Raw genomic sequence first — 18,160 nt, forward strand, 5'->3', positions numbered from 1 at the left:
CTGTCATGTCTCTATTTAATTCCACTATTTTATCTAAAACCTCATAGACTAAAAATAGTTTTTCTTTTAAAAATATTGAAATTACATAGAGATGTGAAAGTAAATTATATTTTAAAGCAAAAAATTACTATTCTAAAACAGTATACAGTATATATTAGAAAACAGAGAATATTTATAGGATATGGACACTTTGTCTTATAAAAAAATTGATAATAAAAAGCTGAAAGGGATTTTGGCTTTAAAAGTTTTACATATAGCTTTGTTTAAAGTTTAACATTATTGTTATTTTACTTATTATACATTACATTTCATCTAAACATAAGAACTAGTTGTTGGGAGTTGCGATTCGGTAATCTTCAATGGTACTGGTACAGTTTTTGTCAATTTAAAAGGTGCATATATAATAGCGACAAGAGAGACGGGTAGGTACCAAAATGTGAAGTTTTAGAAAAAAATAAGTGGACAGAGCTAGCTAACTTATTTCGTGTGGATGATAAAAGAAATGGGAGACGAAATTATTGATAGGGTAGGTAAGCAATTGAAGAGTGAAACTGATATCTCTTGTAAAATACAGTACCTACCCTCCACTTAAAATAACATTTAAGAATCATCTCGTTAAAACAAAAGAGTGCCTAAGCCTCCACTTTCTTATCTTTTTGTAAAAAAATAATTCACATTATGGCTAAGAAGTTGCTTCTGCTTCTTTTACTAATTATTTTAAGCCTACATGCATGTTCTGGCTCTATTGTCAATTTTCTTCCTGGTTTTGAAGGCCCTCTTCCTTTCGAGCTTGAGACTGGGTTTGTGTCTTTTTTTGTCTTTAAATAATCTTCATTGTGTGTTTTCTGCTAGAAGAGTGAAATAAGTTATTTCAATTGCTTGTGGATGAAGGTATATTGGTGTTGGTGAAGAAGAGCAAGGGCAATTGTTTTACTACTTCGTTAAATCTGAGAAGAATCCAAAAGAAGATCCTCTTCTTCTCTGGTTAACTGGAGGACCTGGCTGTTCTTCTCTCTCTGCTCTCTTTTTCGAGAACGGTAAAAATCGAAAGACTATATCAATTATGTTTTGTGAATATCAAAATTCACCGATTAGGGATCTGGGTTTCAACTGGTTATGGTTTGGATTGACAAAAAAAAAAAAAACAGGGCCTGTGACATTTAACGAAGGTAGTAGACCCGCCTTACTTTCTACAACACATTCATGGACAAAGGTAACACTAGCAAATGCTTGTTATGTTTCTCTTTTATTAATATTCCTGATGTTTGTTTATATATAGTATATGGGATATTATTGTTTGTAGGTGGCAAACATAATCTTTTTGGACCAGCCTATTGGTACTGGCTTCTCCTACGCAACAACTGAGCTTCTTGATACACCTAGTGACTCAGGACAAGCTAAGCAGATCCAGGAATTTATTCGGAAGGTTAAGTAAAAAAGAGAAGACAACCTTGAACTAAGCTCGATAAATAGAGTCCATCCAAAAAAGTAGCTTATCCATATGACTTTATAAATGCACTGGTTGAATCTAATCTGCTAGGTTGCTGAAATAGACTAAATGGACAATTGGAACTGAACTGAACCTTATAAAGATAATAAATATACTAGAAATACTAAATTAAGGAAAAGTTTGAAAATGACTGTGTGTGGGCTCTGAAAGGTTACACACAGTCGTACTTGCTATAAGGAAACTGGGCCGAATCCCTTCAATTCCTAACCAATGATGTAACAGTTCTTCATGCATTCATCTTTTTTTTTTTAATTATGAGTAGACATTCTCTTATGTAGAGTATGTTTTTGAAATACCTAGAACGTGGATATTCCACGGAATTAGATTTTGAAAATGCTTTTTCAATCAGTGCTTTTATTAGAAATCATTTAAACAAACTTGACAGTCTTATTCAATCAGTTTTACCTAACTACACATACTTGCTTCTTTTACAAGTCTTAAAACCCTTAAGAACCCTAACTTGATAATCTAACTCTCAGTTGCTGGGTAAGTCTTAAATCTGTTTATTCAATCAGTTTTACCTAACTACACATACTTGCTGTTTCTCGCTTTTGCATATCTAAACCATTCCTTCGTCTGCTCAATCTTCTTGAGCTTACAATTTTGTTGTGATGTCGTTGTACAGTGGTTAAGTAAGCATACAGAGTTTATCTCGAACCCTTTTTATGTCGCTGGAAATTCGTATTCTGGTAAGACTATTCCTGCCACCGTTCAAGAAATCTCCAAAGGTATATATGTCTGTTTCATCTTTCTTTTTTTCTCTCCCTCTCTAGGTGTATCGTTTATTTGATTATTTTTTTCTTCACGCAGGAAATGATCTTGGGTTTAAACCTCAAGTAAATCTTAAGGTTGTATTTGGCTGATTCTTATATGTTAGCAAATATTTAATCTCTCCAACAAACTGACATTGACAATCCTTTTCATTTTCTCTTAACAATAGGGTTACATATTAGGAAACCCGGTAACCGACTTGGAATTTGACCATAACTGTGGCGTTCCATTTGCCCATGGAATGGCATTGATCTCTGATGAACTCTACGAGGTACACCGAAATATATTACGTGCACGAATGGAGTTGAAAACAAATAACCTATACAAAACTTCTTTTTCTTTTGCAGTCGTTGAAGAGAAGTTGTAGAGGAAGCTATGAGTATATAGATCCACATAACACAGAGTGCTTGAAATATCATGACGAATTTCTAAAGGTATACACTGATCAGAATAATTGTAAAAGAGTGTATTCAATTTTTTGTTGCTGTTTGGTTACTTTTGCAGTGTATTTCTGGCCTAAATATTGATCATATTCTAATGCCACGGTGCGAAGCCCCCGTGTGGCAAAGAAGATATCTTCGCCTCCTTAGAGACGTTTCGGCTCCGATAGTTGCAGATGGATGCTATGTAAGCAATCCATCTTCTTTCTGTTAACTCACCAGAGCTATGCTTCCATCATATCTTTGGATCAATATTGAAAAAGCAATGAACATGTAAAACCATTGAGAGAAAAATATGTAACACAATAATTGCTTATGCACCCATTTGCAGAAACAAACAGATTTACTATCTTCCCTCTGGGCCAATGATGAGAGTGTACGTAAAGCACTTCATGTAGTAAAGGTACGTATTATAGTATAATCATTAATATCTGACGAGTTGTGATTTAAGGCTGCATGCGGTTTATACAATGATGGTAAAGAAACTTTGAATATGAGTTCAGGGAAGTATAGGAAAATGGGTACGGTGTTCTTCAGGCAAGCCTTATGATTCCGATATCAAAAGCAGCGTACCATACCATATGAATAATAGCATCAAAGGATACCGATCGCTCATATTCAAGTTAGATTTTTTTTTTCAACTTATATACAAAGTTAGTTTCAAGAGTTTATATTAAACTATTATGGGACATTCTTTCGGTGAATATATATATAGCGGTGATCACGATTATGTGGTGCCTTTCATTTCAACACAAGAGTGGATAAGATCTCTCAGTTATTCCATTATTGATAATTGGAGGCCATGGATTATAAACAATCAAGTTGCTGGATACACTCAGACTTATGCCAATAACATGACATATGCTACTGTCAAAGCAAGTCTTCTTGTCCATTGATCTTCCTAATATGATGTATCTTTGCCCTTATAATTAGCACAAGTAAAAGGTGACTAATTCTCTTCTGATTTTAATTTACAGGGAGGTGGGCATACACTTGATTTCAAACCAAATGAAAGCTTTATCATGTTTCAGAGGTGGATTAGTGGTCAACCTCTCTAAAATCCCAATAAGGTTCCGCTGGTGTATTCTAAACCAGTTTAGTAGTACGTGTTTTGTATTACCATCAGTACCCCTTTTGTTACGAAGTTCCTGTATCAATTTTATTGTATGTTACAAAGTTCGTGTACCATTTCTCAGTTTGTGAAATATCGGAGATATTGGTGTGCGAAGGACATTAAGTAACACAGTTTCTGTCAAATCAGAGATATAGCATTAAGCTTCAATTAGTAATAAACAGCTGCAAAGCCTATTATACTACTCCCCTTCATGTCTCAACTCTGAAAACAATGAATGAGAGTTGTAGGTATTAGTACAAGACCTGAATCACCACAAATGTGAATATTCAGCTTCTAATGCCTGCTCCATATTAGGGACTGAGCCAACTAACTGTCAGATAGAAGATCCCACATCTACTAATTGATAATTAGTTTTAAGTTGAAAGCTCAAAAAACTTATTATGGTATCAGAGTAGATCCAATACTCTGACACATTAATCCGGTCCGAACAGTGACTCTATCATCCCACAAATTGATTCTTCTGTCATGATTTTGCCGCAATCATTACCAAATGTATCCTTCCATGCACCCACGATACGTCGAGTTTGTGAATATTCTTTACTTATATATATTTGCATTCTCACGTTGTCTTTCTTGAAACAACTATTTCTTTATTACTTCCTCTTTTTGGAATATGATTTGAGAGATTACCGTTGGCACAAACTATCTTCAAAACACAAGCCGACTTGTTTCTTCGTTCAGTGTTTTAATGTCAGTATGTTACAGAGAAAAGGTATGTGATAATTGCTTATATCTAGGTACACGCTGGCTCAAGAGCACGCTATAGTTATACCCCGGATAGCAAAGCCAAACAAAAATCAAAGACATGTTCAAAAAGATCTTAGAAAAAAGTTCAGAAAGTAAGAAGTGGAAGGAGAGATGCGAAGAACCCGGAAGATTTAATTAAGTATCCTTTTTAGGTTATATAGATTCTGTCCTTCGAAAAGAGGAAAAGGAAGAAAAAAAAATCTGATCTTTGATAATTATTAAAACAGTGCAGGAATTGGAAACAAGATTGGTGATAAACAAATGTTCATCCTTTGTTAAACGTTCATTTTACATAAATGCATGCGACCATCGTTTCCTTAACATTTGCTTCCACTAGAGCTCGAATCTGCAGAGCGGTGATGGAACTTCAGATAATCAGATTGCAGGACTTATTCGGATGCCTTTCAAAAAGACGTCCAGATTTTGTGCAAAGAGTGGCCTTTTGTTCCTAAGAATAGTTCCAATACATTTCCTTTGTAAGGTTACGTATACTAGACTACTACGCTCACTTAACACGTGTTTTTTTCTTCTTGACAGATGTTTTTGGAGTTTTGTATTACTTTTCTTGGTTCACCTAAGATTATGAGAACTCAGTCTAGACAAGTAACCAGTTTGGCCAAGAAAGAAAGCCAAGAACTCATACTAAGCTTCATTCAGTTACCACAAAGAGACTTTTCTAATTAATATTCCTTGGCTTATTGATAGCTTTTATGTGATAGTTACAAACTTTACCCATAATACTGTCCTAAAGTCAGAACTTTACCTAAGTTAATGAGTTTAGTTAGTGATTTTTGCTAAAAAAAAAAAAGTTAGTGATTTTTGCTCCCAAAACTCATCCCATAACATGGATTTCTTGAACCAAATCCCATATTCCACGCTACTTCCTCTAAATAGACACCATGATTAACTTTTTTTTCCACAGTTGAATATTCAAACCCATGGGACAAGCTGCTAAATCTTTGTCTTTGTTTGTGAATATTCTCACGCAGGTATCCTCCTTCAACTTCTTTTACACGACAAGAGACTTTATACTTACCCCTTCTTTTTTTTTGTAACACAACTTTACTTTATAGTTACCCTTTTTCAAGCTTTTGGCCACTCTAACAAATTCCACTTGCCATTGCTGCTAAAACATCTCTCTCTCTCTCTCTCTCTCTCTCTCTCTCTCTCTCTCTCTCTCTCTCTCTCTCTCTCTCTCTCTCTCTCTCTCTCTCTCTCTCTCTCTCTCTCTCTCTCTCTCTCTCTCTCTCTCTCTCTCTCTTTGAACTGAAAATCTCAAAACCACAAAAAATGTCCATTATGACCGTAATCGCAACTTGTCTCTGGTTCTTACTAGTGTCTACCTTCACAGACGCAAACAAGGCCGACCTATATTGCTTGAAGGACATATATTCCCAAGTCAAGGATCCAAATGGATACTTAATGAGCTGGAGATTTGACAACACGACTGCAGGTTACATCTGCGCCTTCAGTGGTGTGACTTGCTGGCATAATGATGAGAATAGGGTTCTGAGCATTGAGCTTTCGGTTTTTGGTCTCGAAGGAGAATTCCCTTCTGGGGTTATGTACTGTACTGGTTTGGTAGGTCTGGATCTTTCTAGAAACAACTTCTCTGGAGCTTTACCATCCAACATGGCCTCTTTGGTTCCACTTCTTACAACTTTCGACCTGTCTTACAATCAATTTTCTGGTGAAATCCCAGCCGGTTATCAGATATTAGGTTCCTGAATATTCTCATGCTTCAGAATAACCAGTTCACTGGTCAACTTCCTCCTGATCTAGCTTCACTTCCGCGGCTCTACAATTTCTCAGTGGCAGACAATCGACTGACCGGTCCTGTCCCAACTTTCAAGGAAACAACAATGAGTATTGGACCTGAGAGTTTTGCTAATAACAAGGGTTTATGTGGTCGGCCTATGGATGCTTGTGTTGACCCGGAAGATGAAATGATCCGGTTAGGGAAGATGGGTGCAGCAGTTGGTGCGGCTTTATTTGCACCAGTAGCTGTGTTTTTAGACTGGTTCGTCTTCAATGGTAGAAAGAAAAAAACAAGGAGATATATAAGTCACCGAAGCTTGATTTTACACATTGGGATCGAAACACATCGTTTCATCAATGACTCTGATTCATGACATGTAGTATTGAAATCGAGTTGTAATATGCAATTTAATTTGATGTAATTCGTAGTAAAAATTATGTGCTAAAAATTATAATTTTATGTGGAAACTTTTGCAGTAAAAATAAGAGTTACTATTTTAGTAAAACTTATGACTTGTAATTTTTTTGATGTATAAACTGCAATATAGTTTTCAATAAAATAAATATAAATATAAACATATAATAATGAATTAATATTAAGAACAAAAAATACTACAATATTTTAAAATAAATAAATAAATAAAATTATTTTTAATATGTATAGAAATAAATTTTAATAAAAAATAAGTAGCAACATATATTTTTCTAAGAACTATACTTACTGATGATATTATTTATCCGATATCAGTAACAAAGTAATTTATAAATTTCCAATCCAAATAATATTTACAACTAATAAGATTATGTAAAATAAAATAATAATCTAAAAGTTAATAATTCAAAAACAGGAAAGAAAGAGAATAAAAAATATTTGACTAACACAAAATTTTGTGAAGTTGTATAATATTGTTGACAATATTTCAGAAATACGAATAAGATATTGGTATGGTGGTTTTGGAAATAGAAATAGTGTTTTATTTACAAACAAAAAAAATTCCAAAACGTATAACATAGCTTTTCGTAGGTGGAGTGTTTTAGATTTATTGTTTTCACTTGTATTTTAGACAGAAACATTAATTATAACTGTAACTCAAATCGTAAAGCATAGGATTGGTCACGTCATGATATTGCATTAAGTTTTGATTTGAAAATAATGAGAACTCAGTCTAGACAAGTAATCAGTTTGGCCAAGAAAGAAGAGAAATACTTGGGTTCACCCATATAGTGAACTTTTAGGTTCACCCAACCAATAGAATTTCATTATTTCATATTCAGTATCTTTTAAAAAAGAAATAAAATATTGTCAAGTTTTATTATGTTTTTAAAATAAAAAATAAATAGAAAATAATAGTAATAGTAAAAAAGATTTTATATTTAAAATACCGTCAACAAAACACTAAACTCTAAATCATAAACCCTCCTAAATCTTTTGATTTTTTTTAAAATATACTTTTAACACAATCGGCAAAACACTAAACCCTAAACCCTAAATACTAAACCCTAAATACTAAACCCTAAACCCTTGGATAAACCCTAAACCCTTGGATAAATCCTAAACTCTAAGATTTAGAATTTATCCAAGTATTTTGGATTTACCAAGGGTTTAGGGTTTATCCAAGGATTTAAGATTTACGATTTAGGGTTTAGTGTTGGTTGACGGTATTAAAAGTATATTTTTAAACGTGTTTTTGTTTGCAATTATTATTATTTTTATTTTTATTTTAAAAATATAATAAAACTTGACAATATTTTGTTTCCTTTTTTAAAAGATACTGAATATGAAATAACGAAATCCTATTGGATGGATGAACCTAAAGATTCACTCTAGGGGTGAACCCGAGAATTTCTCAAGAAATACCTTGGCTTTATTGATAGCTTTTATGTCATAGTTACAAACTTTACCCATAATGCTGTCCTAAAATCAGAATTACCTAAATTAATGAGTTTAGTTAGTGATTTTTGCTCCCAAAACTCATCCCATAACCTGGATTTCTTGAACCAAACATCCCATATTACACGCTACTTCCTCGAAATAGACATCCTGATTAAATTTTTTTCCACAGTTGAATATTCAAACCCATGGGACAAGCTGCTAAATCTTTGTCTTTGTTTGTGAATATTCTCACGCAGGTGGATATCCTCCTTCAACTTCTTTTACACAACAAGAGACTTCACAATTACCTTCTTTTTTTTTTGTAACACAGCTTTACTTTGTAGTTACCCTTTTTCAAGCTTTTGGCTATAACAATTTCCACTTGCCATTGCTGCTAAGACCTCTCTCTCTCTCTCTCTCTTGTTATTTTGTACTGAAAATCTCACAACCACAAAAAAATGTCCATTATGACCGTAATCGCAACTTGTCTCTGGTTCTTACTAGCGTCTACCTTTCACAGACGCAAACGAGGCCGACGTATATTGCTTGGGGGACATATGTTCTCAAGTCAAGGATCCAAATGGATATTTAACGAGCTGGGTATTTAACAACAAGACTGCGGGTTACATCTGCAACTTTCAGTGGTGTGACTTGCTGGCATGATGATGAGAATAGGGTTCTGAGCATTAAGCTTTCTGGTTATAGTCTCAAAGGAGAATTCCCTTCTGGGATTATGTACTGTACTGGTTTGGTAGATCTTGATCTTTCTAGAAACAACTTCTATGGAGATTTACCATCTAACATGGCCTCTTTGGGTCCACTTCTTACAAAAATCGACCTCTCTTACAATCAATTCTCTGGTGAAATCCCAGCCAGTTTATCAGATATTAAGTTCCTGAACATTCTTATGCTTCAGCATAACCAATTCACTGGTCAACTTCCTCCCGAGCTAGCGTCACTTCCGCGGCTCGCTAGGTTTTCAGTGGCAGACAATCAACTGATCGGTCCTGTCCCACATTTCAACCAAACAACAATGAGTATTGTACCGGAGAACTTTGCTCATAACGAGGGTTTGTGTGGTCGGCCTATGGATGCTTGTGTTGACCCGGAAGAAGAAATGATCCGGTTAGGGAAGATGGGTGCAGTTGGTGCGGCTTTATTTGGACCAGTAGCTGTGTTCTTAGACTGGTTCGTCTTCAATGGTAGAAAGAAAAAACAAGGAGATATAAGCTACCGAAGCTTGATTTTCCACATTGGGGATTGAAACACATTTTTTTTTTGACTTCGGATTGAAACACATTGTTTCATCAATGTCTTAACCATAGTTATTTATGCATCTTACAACAAATAATTTCACGTATATGTGCAGCAGTATTAATTAATTATCATATCTATGCCTATATATTTGACAAAACGATGATTTGTAACATTTTCTATATAAAAAAGAACTATGATTTGTAACATTTTCTATATAAAAACTATGATTTGTAACATGCTTTGATCTCAATCTCAACATGAATTTTGTTATCCCATACACAAAAATAGAGTTGTAGTATTATGTTAAAAGTTTTTTAGGTTAACCAGTAGTAAGTTAAATGTGTTGTTATCTTTTTTTTTTGTTATAACAGAACATAAAGATCAATTAAAACCTGCAGTATGAAAATATGTGGTTATTTTCTTTTCTTTTTATACAGTAATACAAGTACATACACCTAATTTTACTGTTATGTGTAACATATTCAGTCTTTTAGGTTTTGTAAAGTAATTGAAAAATCTCTAGAAATTTACAGCTCAGAATCTGTTAACATCATGATCCGTCGATTGCTGTTTTTTCTTTCTTACAGTTATTGCTATTGCTTTATCTTAATTGTTTTTTTTTTGTTGGAAGAGAATAACCTCTAACCATAAACACGTATATAATCTTCACTATATAAGTAGCGAATCAAATTCAAAATAATCAAAATCAAATAAAGAAAAACACACTAACAAAATGGCGAGAACCATCAATTTGTCTCTCTTCTTATTATTCATTTTTTGGATTCCAAATCTAGCCACAAGTTTTCCGCTCTCCACAAAGTCTCGATGGATCGTGGACGATAAAGGCCAAAGGGTGAAGCTAGCCTGTGTAAACTGGCCAGCTCATCTCCAGCCTGCGGTTGCTGAAGGGCTAAGCAAACAACCATTAGACTCCATCTCCAAGAAGATTGTCTCAATGGGATTCAACTGTGTTAGACTCACTTGGCCTCTTGATTTGATGACTAATGACACATTGGCTCTTAAACTCACGGTCAAACAGTCTTTTGAAAGCTTGAACTTGTTTGATGATGTTCTTGGTATTCAAACTCACAATCCCAAAATCCTTAACCTTCCCATATTCAATGCATTCCAGGTAACATTTTAATGCTTTATCATTGGTCTAATCTATCAAATAACAAAAACTAACCAAAATTTACAAAACGAAAAACGTACTTATTCCAAAAGAATTCACTCTCTTCTAATTAAGATATTTTTATAAAGATATGTTTGTTTTAACTTTATTTTGTTATTAGGAAGTGGTTTCGAACCTAGGACAAAACGGGTTGATGGTGATACTAGACAACCACTTGACATATCCAGGCTGGTGCTGCAGCGACAACGACCTCGACGCTTTCTTCGGCTACCCTAACTTTGATCCCGCCGTTTGGGCCAAGGGCTTGAGCAAGATGGCTACTCTTTTCCGCAATGTCACTAATGTCGTTGGCATGAGCCTTAGGAACGAGCCACGTGGTAAAAGAGATTACCCTGACCTCTGGTTCAGGTACGCATTTCAAATCATTACCAATTAATGTGTAGTTCATTTCGAATATAACCAGGCACTTACAACATGAAAAATATCTGAAATTACTATTTTTTGTGCGAATATCTTCATGATTATTACTATATATATATATATATATATATATATATATGGATTAACATATGTCCACACGCATTTACGTGACTATGTATGGATTCACCTTTTGTATTAACTTAATTCTTTCATGGCCTTTCTTTCATTTGTATTATTGTTTTAAAGTTTTATTCTATTTTTTGGCTTAAATTCACTATTTAGTTTGAAAACTCATAAAAGTTATGTACGTATAAATTAGGGTTCACCTTCATTGTCAAAATTTTCAAGTATATAAGTACATGCCTGCATATTAATTAAACAGTTAATGGTTTACGTGAAGGTTCATGCCAAAAGGAGCAGAAGCAGTGCACGCCGCAAACCCTGAAGTACTAGTCATCCTCTCCGGCGTAGACTTCGACACAAACCTCTCTTTCCTCCGTGACCGCTTCTTCAACGTCAGCTTCACCGATAAACTCGTCTTCGAGCAGCATTGGTACAGCTTCTCCCACGAGGGAGGCGCGTGGGTAAAACATAACTCGAACGATATTTGCGCCAAAATCATGGGGGAAGTCACACATAACGGAGGATTCTTGCTCGACAGAGGCTTTCCTTTGATCTTGAGTGAGTTTGGGACTGACGAGAGAGGCGTTGACGTGAGTGGAAACCGGTATATGAACTGTTTGGTGGCTTGGGCCGCCGAGAAGGATTTGGATTGGGCGGTTTGGGCATTAACCGGTGATTATTATTTGAGAACCGGTACAAAGCATATGGTTGAGACTTATGGCGTTTTGGATGCTACTTGGAAAGATGTCAGAAACGCTACTTACTTGCAGAAACTCTCCGGAATTCAACATCCATTTAGAGGTCAGAATCTTTTTTTTTAATAATATATAAAACTATACAAAAATTTTTAGGATTCGATCTTATAACATTTATATATATATGCAGGACCCGGTTTACAAGAGAAAAAGCTTGTTTTGCACCCACATACTGGCTTATGTATCACCAATAACCACTCAGGCAATGTACCCACACTTCGACTAGAACTATGCACTAAATCAGATTCATCAACCTTTAATCCCAAGGAAGGCATTCTCTGGGTCAATAAAATGTGTGTAGAAACTCCAGATGTTGCTGGACAAAAGGTGAGGCTTGGAGTTGGCAGCAAGTGCTCTAAGTTGGGACAAATCTCAGCTACTAAGATGCATTTGTCGTTTAAGACAAGTAATGGCTTGTTGCTATGTCTTGATGTGGATGAACGTGACAACAGCGTCGTTGCTAACCCTTGCAAGTGTTTGACTAAGGATGCTTCGTGTGATCCAGCGAGCCAGTGGTTCAAAGTTCTTTAAAATCTGTATATTTAATTCTGGAGAAAATGTATTTTTAATAAATCTACGGTCAAACATGTTGGTTATTAAAATTTAATAATAAAATTCCATGATTGGAGAAAATCATAAAATGTTCCATCTCCATGCAGTGGGCTATGGGCTAGTGCTGTAAAACCCAAAATGGGCTTATTAATTGAAGAAACGGAGGTCCAATTAGTTTGTTACGTGGTATCTTCTTCTCGCCACATGTCAGTCAACTTTAGCCACTGAGATTCATGAGTCATCCTTCTTTCTAACGTTTAAAAACAGAGAAAAAGATTTAAAAAATAAATAAAACAGAGAAAGAAAAATGATAAGCCTGAGGTTTCAAGCATGCACCGTCGCTGTTTTATCGGAGTCGGTCAGCCGCGCCGGGTTTACCAGACGTTACGGTACGACTAAACCGGGATGGACATGGACTCGTCGGTTTGGGACGACGGCGATGACCGCGAGTCCTCTGGAAATCTGCGTCAAAGCTTCCGTCATAACACCAAACAAGCTTGGAGACTGTTCGATCTCTCTCTCTCTCTCCCTCGCTCTTTCTCTTTATAGAAACTTTGAACTGTGGATGACAGAGTTTGCAACTTGATCGCTCTTTCAATCAGTTCACAATCTATGTCTAGTTTTGAGGGTTGTTTTGACTTGATGAGGATGTTTTATATTATGCACAATGTTGTTGACAGGCCCTTTTTCCCAAAGGGTGTTACTCACTCTGGAGGAGAAGCATGTACCTTATGACATGAAATTGGTGGATTTGATTAACAAGCCAGAGTGGTGAATGCTTAGGAATCTCCTTTTCACATGATTATTAATTAATTGCATGTGATTTCCTTAATAGTTTTTCTCAGTGTGTTGAGTTCTTGTTTAATGTTTCTAGGTTCTTGAAAATTAGTCCAGAAGGTACATGGATTCTGAAACCTACAGTGGTTGTGCGGTGGTTATGACGTCACTTGATACATGGCAACCAATCAACCATCGTTATCAGATAACGCTTAAGACTTATTTTCTTCTAATGAATTACTTCTATATCCACTTTGTAAAGTTTTTTGGGCTTAAGCAATGAATCAAACATTGAGAGAAAAAACAATGAATCAAACATTGAAAGGAAAAAAACAATGAATCAAACATACCAAGAATAAAAGTTTCTCTAAATTTTAAAATAAATCAAATTCATTCATTTTTATGTACAAGTAAATATATATATTAGAAATTCAAATCAATGCTTATTCAACCACACATTAATTTATTCAAATTTTATATATTTTACATAGACATTAAGTTTATCAATTAACAAAACACATGGTTAACAGGGTTTAACTAGAATTTTAATAGAAATAAATATTCATATAAACTCATTTAGTCTAACGGATTTTAGGTAGGTTATTCGAATAAAAATATTTATTAAATGTGATTTATTAAATGTGATTTTACAGTGTTATATCCGAAATCAATAGCAAACTCAACCGTACTGAAAAACTGACCAAATTTTTGAAAAATATATTGAAAAAATTAATTTTAATATATTCTTCTGTGTATATATACATATATATAAAAATATATATATACACACACACACACATATATATATATATATATATATATATATATATATATTATATATATATAGGTTTTCAGATATAACACTGTAAGACCCGTTCGAGTATGTAGGTCAAGTATAATAGAGTATGAGATTTTAATTTTCGGGTCAATTTCAAGTCAGGTTTTTTGGATACGAATATTTATGACTAATTACGTTAGGTAATTACTAAGAAAACGTAATATGTTGCAAGGGTCGATTCCGAGTCGGGTTTATTGGATACGAATATTCATGGCTAATTATGTTAGGTAACTATTAAAAACAATATGTTGTAAACTTTAAGAATAAAATTTAAAAATAATTTTTCGAAATACATATGGCAAAAGTATATAGTTATGCAATTTGACATTTTTAATAAAGGTACCAAAAATTATATTAAATTAAATTAATATTAAACACAAATATAATTATTAAAAAATATAAGTATAAATTTCTCAAAAAAAATTAAAACAAAAAATATACCCGCTCTTTGGAAATCAGATTCTAGTTTAATAATAAAATTCCATGATTGGAGAAAAATCATAAAATGTTCTCTCCATCTCCATGCAGTGGGCTATGGGCTACTGCTGTAAAACCCAAAATGGGCTTATTAATTGAAGAAACGGAGGTCCAATTAGTTTGTTAGGTGGTATCTTCTTCTCGCCACATGTCAGTCAACTTTAGCCACTGAGAGTCATGAGTCATCCTTCTAACGTTTAAAAACAGAGAAGAAGATTTAAAAAATGTAAAACAGAGAAAGAAAAATGATAAGCCTGAGGTTTCAACCATGCACCGTCGCTGTTTTATCGGCGTTGGTCAGCCGCGCCGGGTTTACCAGACGTTACGGTACGGCTAAACCGGGATGGACATGGACTCGTCTGTTTGGGACGATGGCGATGGCCGCGAGTCCTCTGGAAGTCTGCGTCAAAGCTTCCGTCATAACACCAAACAAGCTTGGAGACTGTTCGATCTCTCTCTCTCCCTCGCTCTTTCTCTTTATAGAAACTTTGAACTGTGGATGACAGAGTTTGCAACTTGATCGCTCTTTCAATCAGTTCACAATCTGTCTAGTTTTGAGGGTTGTTTTGACTTGATGAGGATCTTTTAATGTTGTTGACAGGCCCTTTTTCCCAAAGGGTGTTGCTCACTTTGGAGGAGAAGCATGTACCTTATGACATGAAATTGGTGGATTTGATTAACAAGCCAGAGTGGTGAATGCTTAGGAATCTCCTTTTCACATGATTATTAATTAGTTGCATGTGATTTCCTTAATAGTTTTTTTCTCAGTGTGTTGAGTTCTTGTTTTAATGTTTCTAGGTTCTTGAAAATTAGTCCAGAAGGTAAAGTTCCTGTGGTGAAGTTTGATGAGAAATGGGTTCCGGATTCGGATGCTATAACACAATCTTTGGAAGAGAAGTACCCTGAGCCTCCTCTAACAACCCCACCAGAAAAGGCTTCAGTGTTAGCATTCTTCAGTGTTCTCCCTCGGTCTTATAATGTTGTGTACTTGTTATTATTATGCAATTGACCAAATAGTGTTCTTGGTTGAAAAAGGTTTCATGTGGACGTTTTATTTATGTCTTCAGTGGGTCGAAGATATTCTCCACATTTATCGTCTTTCTCAAGAGCAAAGATCAAGGAGATGGCACTGAGCAAGCTTTATTGAATGAACTTTGTAAATTCAACGATTATCTCAAAGAAAATGTAAAATCCCTTTTCGTCTTGATGTCTTCCATAACTTAGTCTTTGATTATGTGTTTACATATTGAGTACTTTTTGAGGGATACATATATATACTTCTTCATTACTCTTGAAGGGACCTTTCATAAATGGGGAGAAGATTTCAGCAGCGGATTTGTCCATAGGACCAAAGTTACACCACATGAAGATCGCATTGGGGCATTACAAAGACTGGTCTGTTCCAGATTCACTTTCTTTCCTTAAATCCTACATGGAGGTAACTGTCCTTAGATGTTGTTCTCTGTTTGCGGTTCGGTTTAACTAGTAACCACACGATGATGATTTACAGAGAATTTTCTCGAGGGTATCATTCGCGAAAACACAAGCTCAAACAGAGGATGTAATTATTAGTTGGAGACAGAAGGTGATGGCCTGATGGGTTGGAAAGTAAGAGATACATATATGTGTTTCAAACTCAAAAAAAAACAAATAGAGATGTTAGCCTCTTCTACTAACTGTAAAAAAATGTAATAAATGAAAACCTTCTTCAAATGTTACCAATAAATACTTATTACTGTGAGCAAAACTATTTACCGTCAGCAAACTAGACCAGAAGAAAAGCAATAGTTACAATGAAAAACGTGAAAACTTTATTGTAATGCAAATGAAGATTAGCGTGGCGTTGCCATCTGCTAAATATTACCAATGCATGCTTAAGCTTTGATCTCTGAGGTTTTGATCTGATAATTCCTTCTGGGAGTATGTACTGTACTGGTTTGGTAGGTCTGGATCTTTCTAGAAACAACCTCTGTGGAGCTTTATCATCCAACATGGCCTCCTTGGGTCTACTTCTCACAACTCTCGACCTCTCTTACAATCAATTCTGAGTCCAGTGAAATCCCAGCCAGTTTATCAAATATTAAGTTCCTGATTATTCTTGTCCTTCAGCATAACCAGTTTACTGGTCAACTTGCTCTCGAGCTAGCGTCACTTCCGCGGCTCTACAAGTTCTCAGTGGCAGATAATCAACTGACCGGTCCTGTCCTAACTTCCAACGAAACAACTTGGACCGGAGAACTTTGCTAATAACGCGGGTTTGTGTGGTTGGTGTATGGATGCTTATGTTGACCCGGAAGAAGAAATGATCCGGTTAGGATAGATGGGTGCAGCAGTTGGTGCGGCTTTATTTGGACCAGTAGCTGTGTTCTTAGACTGGTTCGTTTTCAACGGTAGGAAAAAAAAACAAGGAGATATATGAGACACCGAAGCTTTTATTTTCCACGTCTATACTACTAAAGCAATATCCTATATTAAAAATTTAGAATATATTCTTAATTTTTTTATCATATTTACAAGACAATATCATTTTTTATTTATAAATTTGACCACTAATAAATATCATTTAATACAAAAGAATAGACGAGCTAAATAAAAGTACAACATATAGAAACTATATATATGGCAATGGCATGTCGATTATTCTTTAAAATTTTAGTTAATCCTAGGATTATTAATTTTGACAATAATCATTATCATTTAAAACGACTTTTGGAAAATATAAATATAGTTAAAACGATTTTCGAAATTATGGTCACCGAATTTGTCTCATCATTAAAAAAAAACTGCAATATTAAAGATATTAAGTATGTTAATTTTGAAAATCCTTGTACAATTCAGAATGCTCTAAGTCTTAAGGTATTCCCTAAAAATACTAAGAACATAAATACTAAAATAGCTAAACATGTTTTCTTACCTATATTATTAAAATTGAAGTAACAATATGAATTAAAACTTGAAATAACCTTTTAATTACATCTAATGTCATTTTTCACTCATAAATATAATTAATCTTAATAAATAAATTTTAAAAAACATGATAAATATGAGTTTTCTTATAAATCATAGATATTACAAAATTACCTAATATTTAGCTAATTTAAAAGATTGCAATCTATTAATTACTTAATACTTAACAAAAACGATGTTATAATTATCATATATATATATATATATACAATTATATCTAATTTTAAATCGATTGAATATTCTCAAATATAGGTTTGAAATTATTGTTTATAATTATTTGATTTTGTTTGATCTATATTGAGGGCGGTTCACTTTCACAATGTAAATTTTCATGTGAATCATTTTTTTTACTAATTTTCCTTTTATGGTTTTAACTAAAGTTACATTATTTTGAACACACTAAGTATGACAACCATAGATACTAATATATATTTTTATACATGAATTACATTGATTTAATTTTCCATTTTGCTCAAAATAATAAATCTAAACATTGTTTTAAATTTTTAGAAATTAATTAAACATTTTTTAAGAAAAATAAAATACAAATATATTTTTATAAAAATTAAATATTTTAGTCACTCAAAATAAATCCAAACCGGTCTAAATACATGACCAATACAATCAC

At 34.1% G+C, this 18,160-nt stretch overlaps 4 protein-coding genes across 4 annotated transcripts; all 4 read left to right on the top strand.

The window, feature by feature from the left end:
- The first annotated feature begins 594 nt into the window (after positions 1–594).
- LOC108817182 (serine carboxypeptidase-like 11) lies at positions 595–3,909 on the top strand. Its single transcript, XM_057002946.1, has 13 exons — positions 595–800; positions 892–1,037; positions 1,149–1,213; positions 1,304–1,426; positions 2,136–2,238; positions 2,321–2,358; positions 2,451–2,552; positions 2,629–2,715; positions 2,786–2,908; positions 3,053–3,124; positions 3,225–3,343; positions 3,437–3,600; positions 3,703–3,909. Exons 1-13 carry the CDS (start codon positions 679–681, stop codon positions 3,777–3,779), a joined length of 1,341 nt encoding a protein of 446 aa, XP_056858926.1. The 5' UTR covers positions 595–678; the 3' UTR covers positions 3,780–3,909.
- A 6,315-nt stretch (positions 3,910–10,224) lies between these two features.
- On the top strand, positions 10,225–12,533 carry LOC108841470 (glycosyl hydrolase 5 family protein-like). The gene is made up of 4 exons (XM_056996140.1): positions 10,225–10,623; positions 10,784–11,031; positions 11,444–11,967; positions 12,052–12,533. The coding sequence occupies exons 1-4, from the start codon at positions 10,225–10,227 to the stop codon at positions 12,450–12,452; spliced, it is 1,572 nt and encodes a 523-aa protein (XP_056852120.1). The 3' UTR covers positions 12,453–12,533.
- A 237-nt stretch (positions 12,534–12,770) lies between these two features.
- Positions 12,771–13,498, top strand: LOC108841086 (glutathione S-transferase DHAR3, chloroplastic-like). The gene is made up of 3 exons (XM_056993153.1): positions 12,771–12,979; positions 13,154–13,244; positions 13,348–13,498. The coding sequence occupies exons 1-3, from the start codon at positions 12,781–12,783 to the stop codon at positions 13,412–13,414; spliced, it is 357 nt and encodes a 118-aa protein (XP_056849133.1). The 5' UTR covers positions 12,771–12,780; the 3' UTR covers positions 13,415–13,498.
- A 1,277-nt stretch (positions 13,499–14,775) lies between these two features.
- On the top strand, positions 14,776–16,297 carry LOC108841068 (glutathione S-transferase DHAR3, chloroplastic-like). The gene is made up of 6 exons (XM_056993151.1): positions 14,776–15,009; positions 15,167–15,257; positions 15,364–15,507; positions 15,633–15,750; positions 15,863–16,003; positions 16,076–16,297. The coding sequence occupies exons 1-6, from the start codon at positions 14,811–14,813 to the stop codon at positions 16,160–16,162; spliced, it is 780 nt and encodes a 259-aa protein (XP_056849131.1). The 5' UTR covers positions 14,776–14,810; the 3' UTR covers positions 16,163–16,297.
- The last annotated feature ends 1,863 nt before the right edge of the window (positions 16,298–18,160 follow it).

The sequence above is a fragment of the Raphanus sativus genome, chromosome 2 (genome assembly GCF_000801105.2).
Source record: "Raphanus sativus cultivar WK10039 chromosome 2, ASM80110v3, whole genome shotgun sequence".
In the NCBI taxonomy this organism is placed as follows: domain Eukaryota; kingdom Viridiplantae; phylum Streptophyta; class Magnoliopsida; order Brassicales; family Brassicaceae; genus Raphanus; species Raphanus sativus.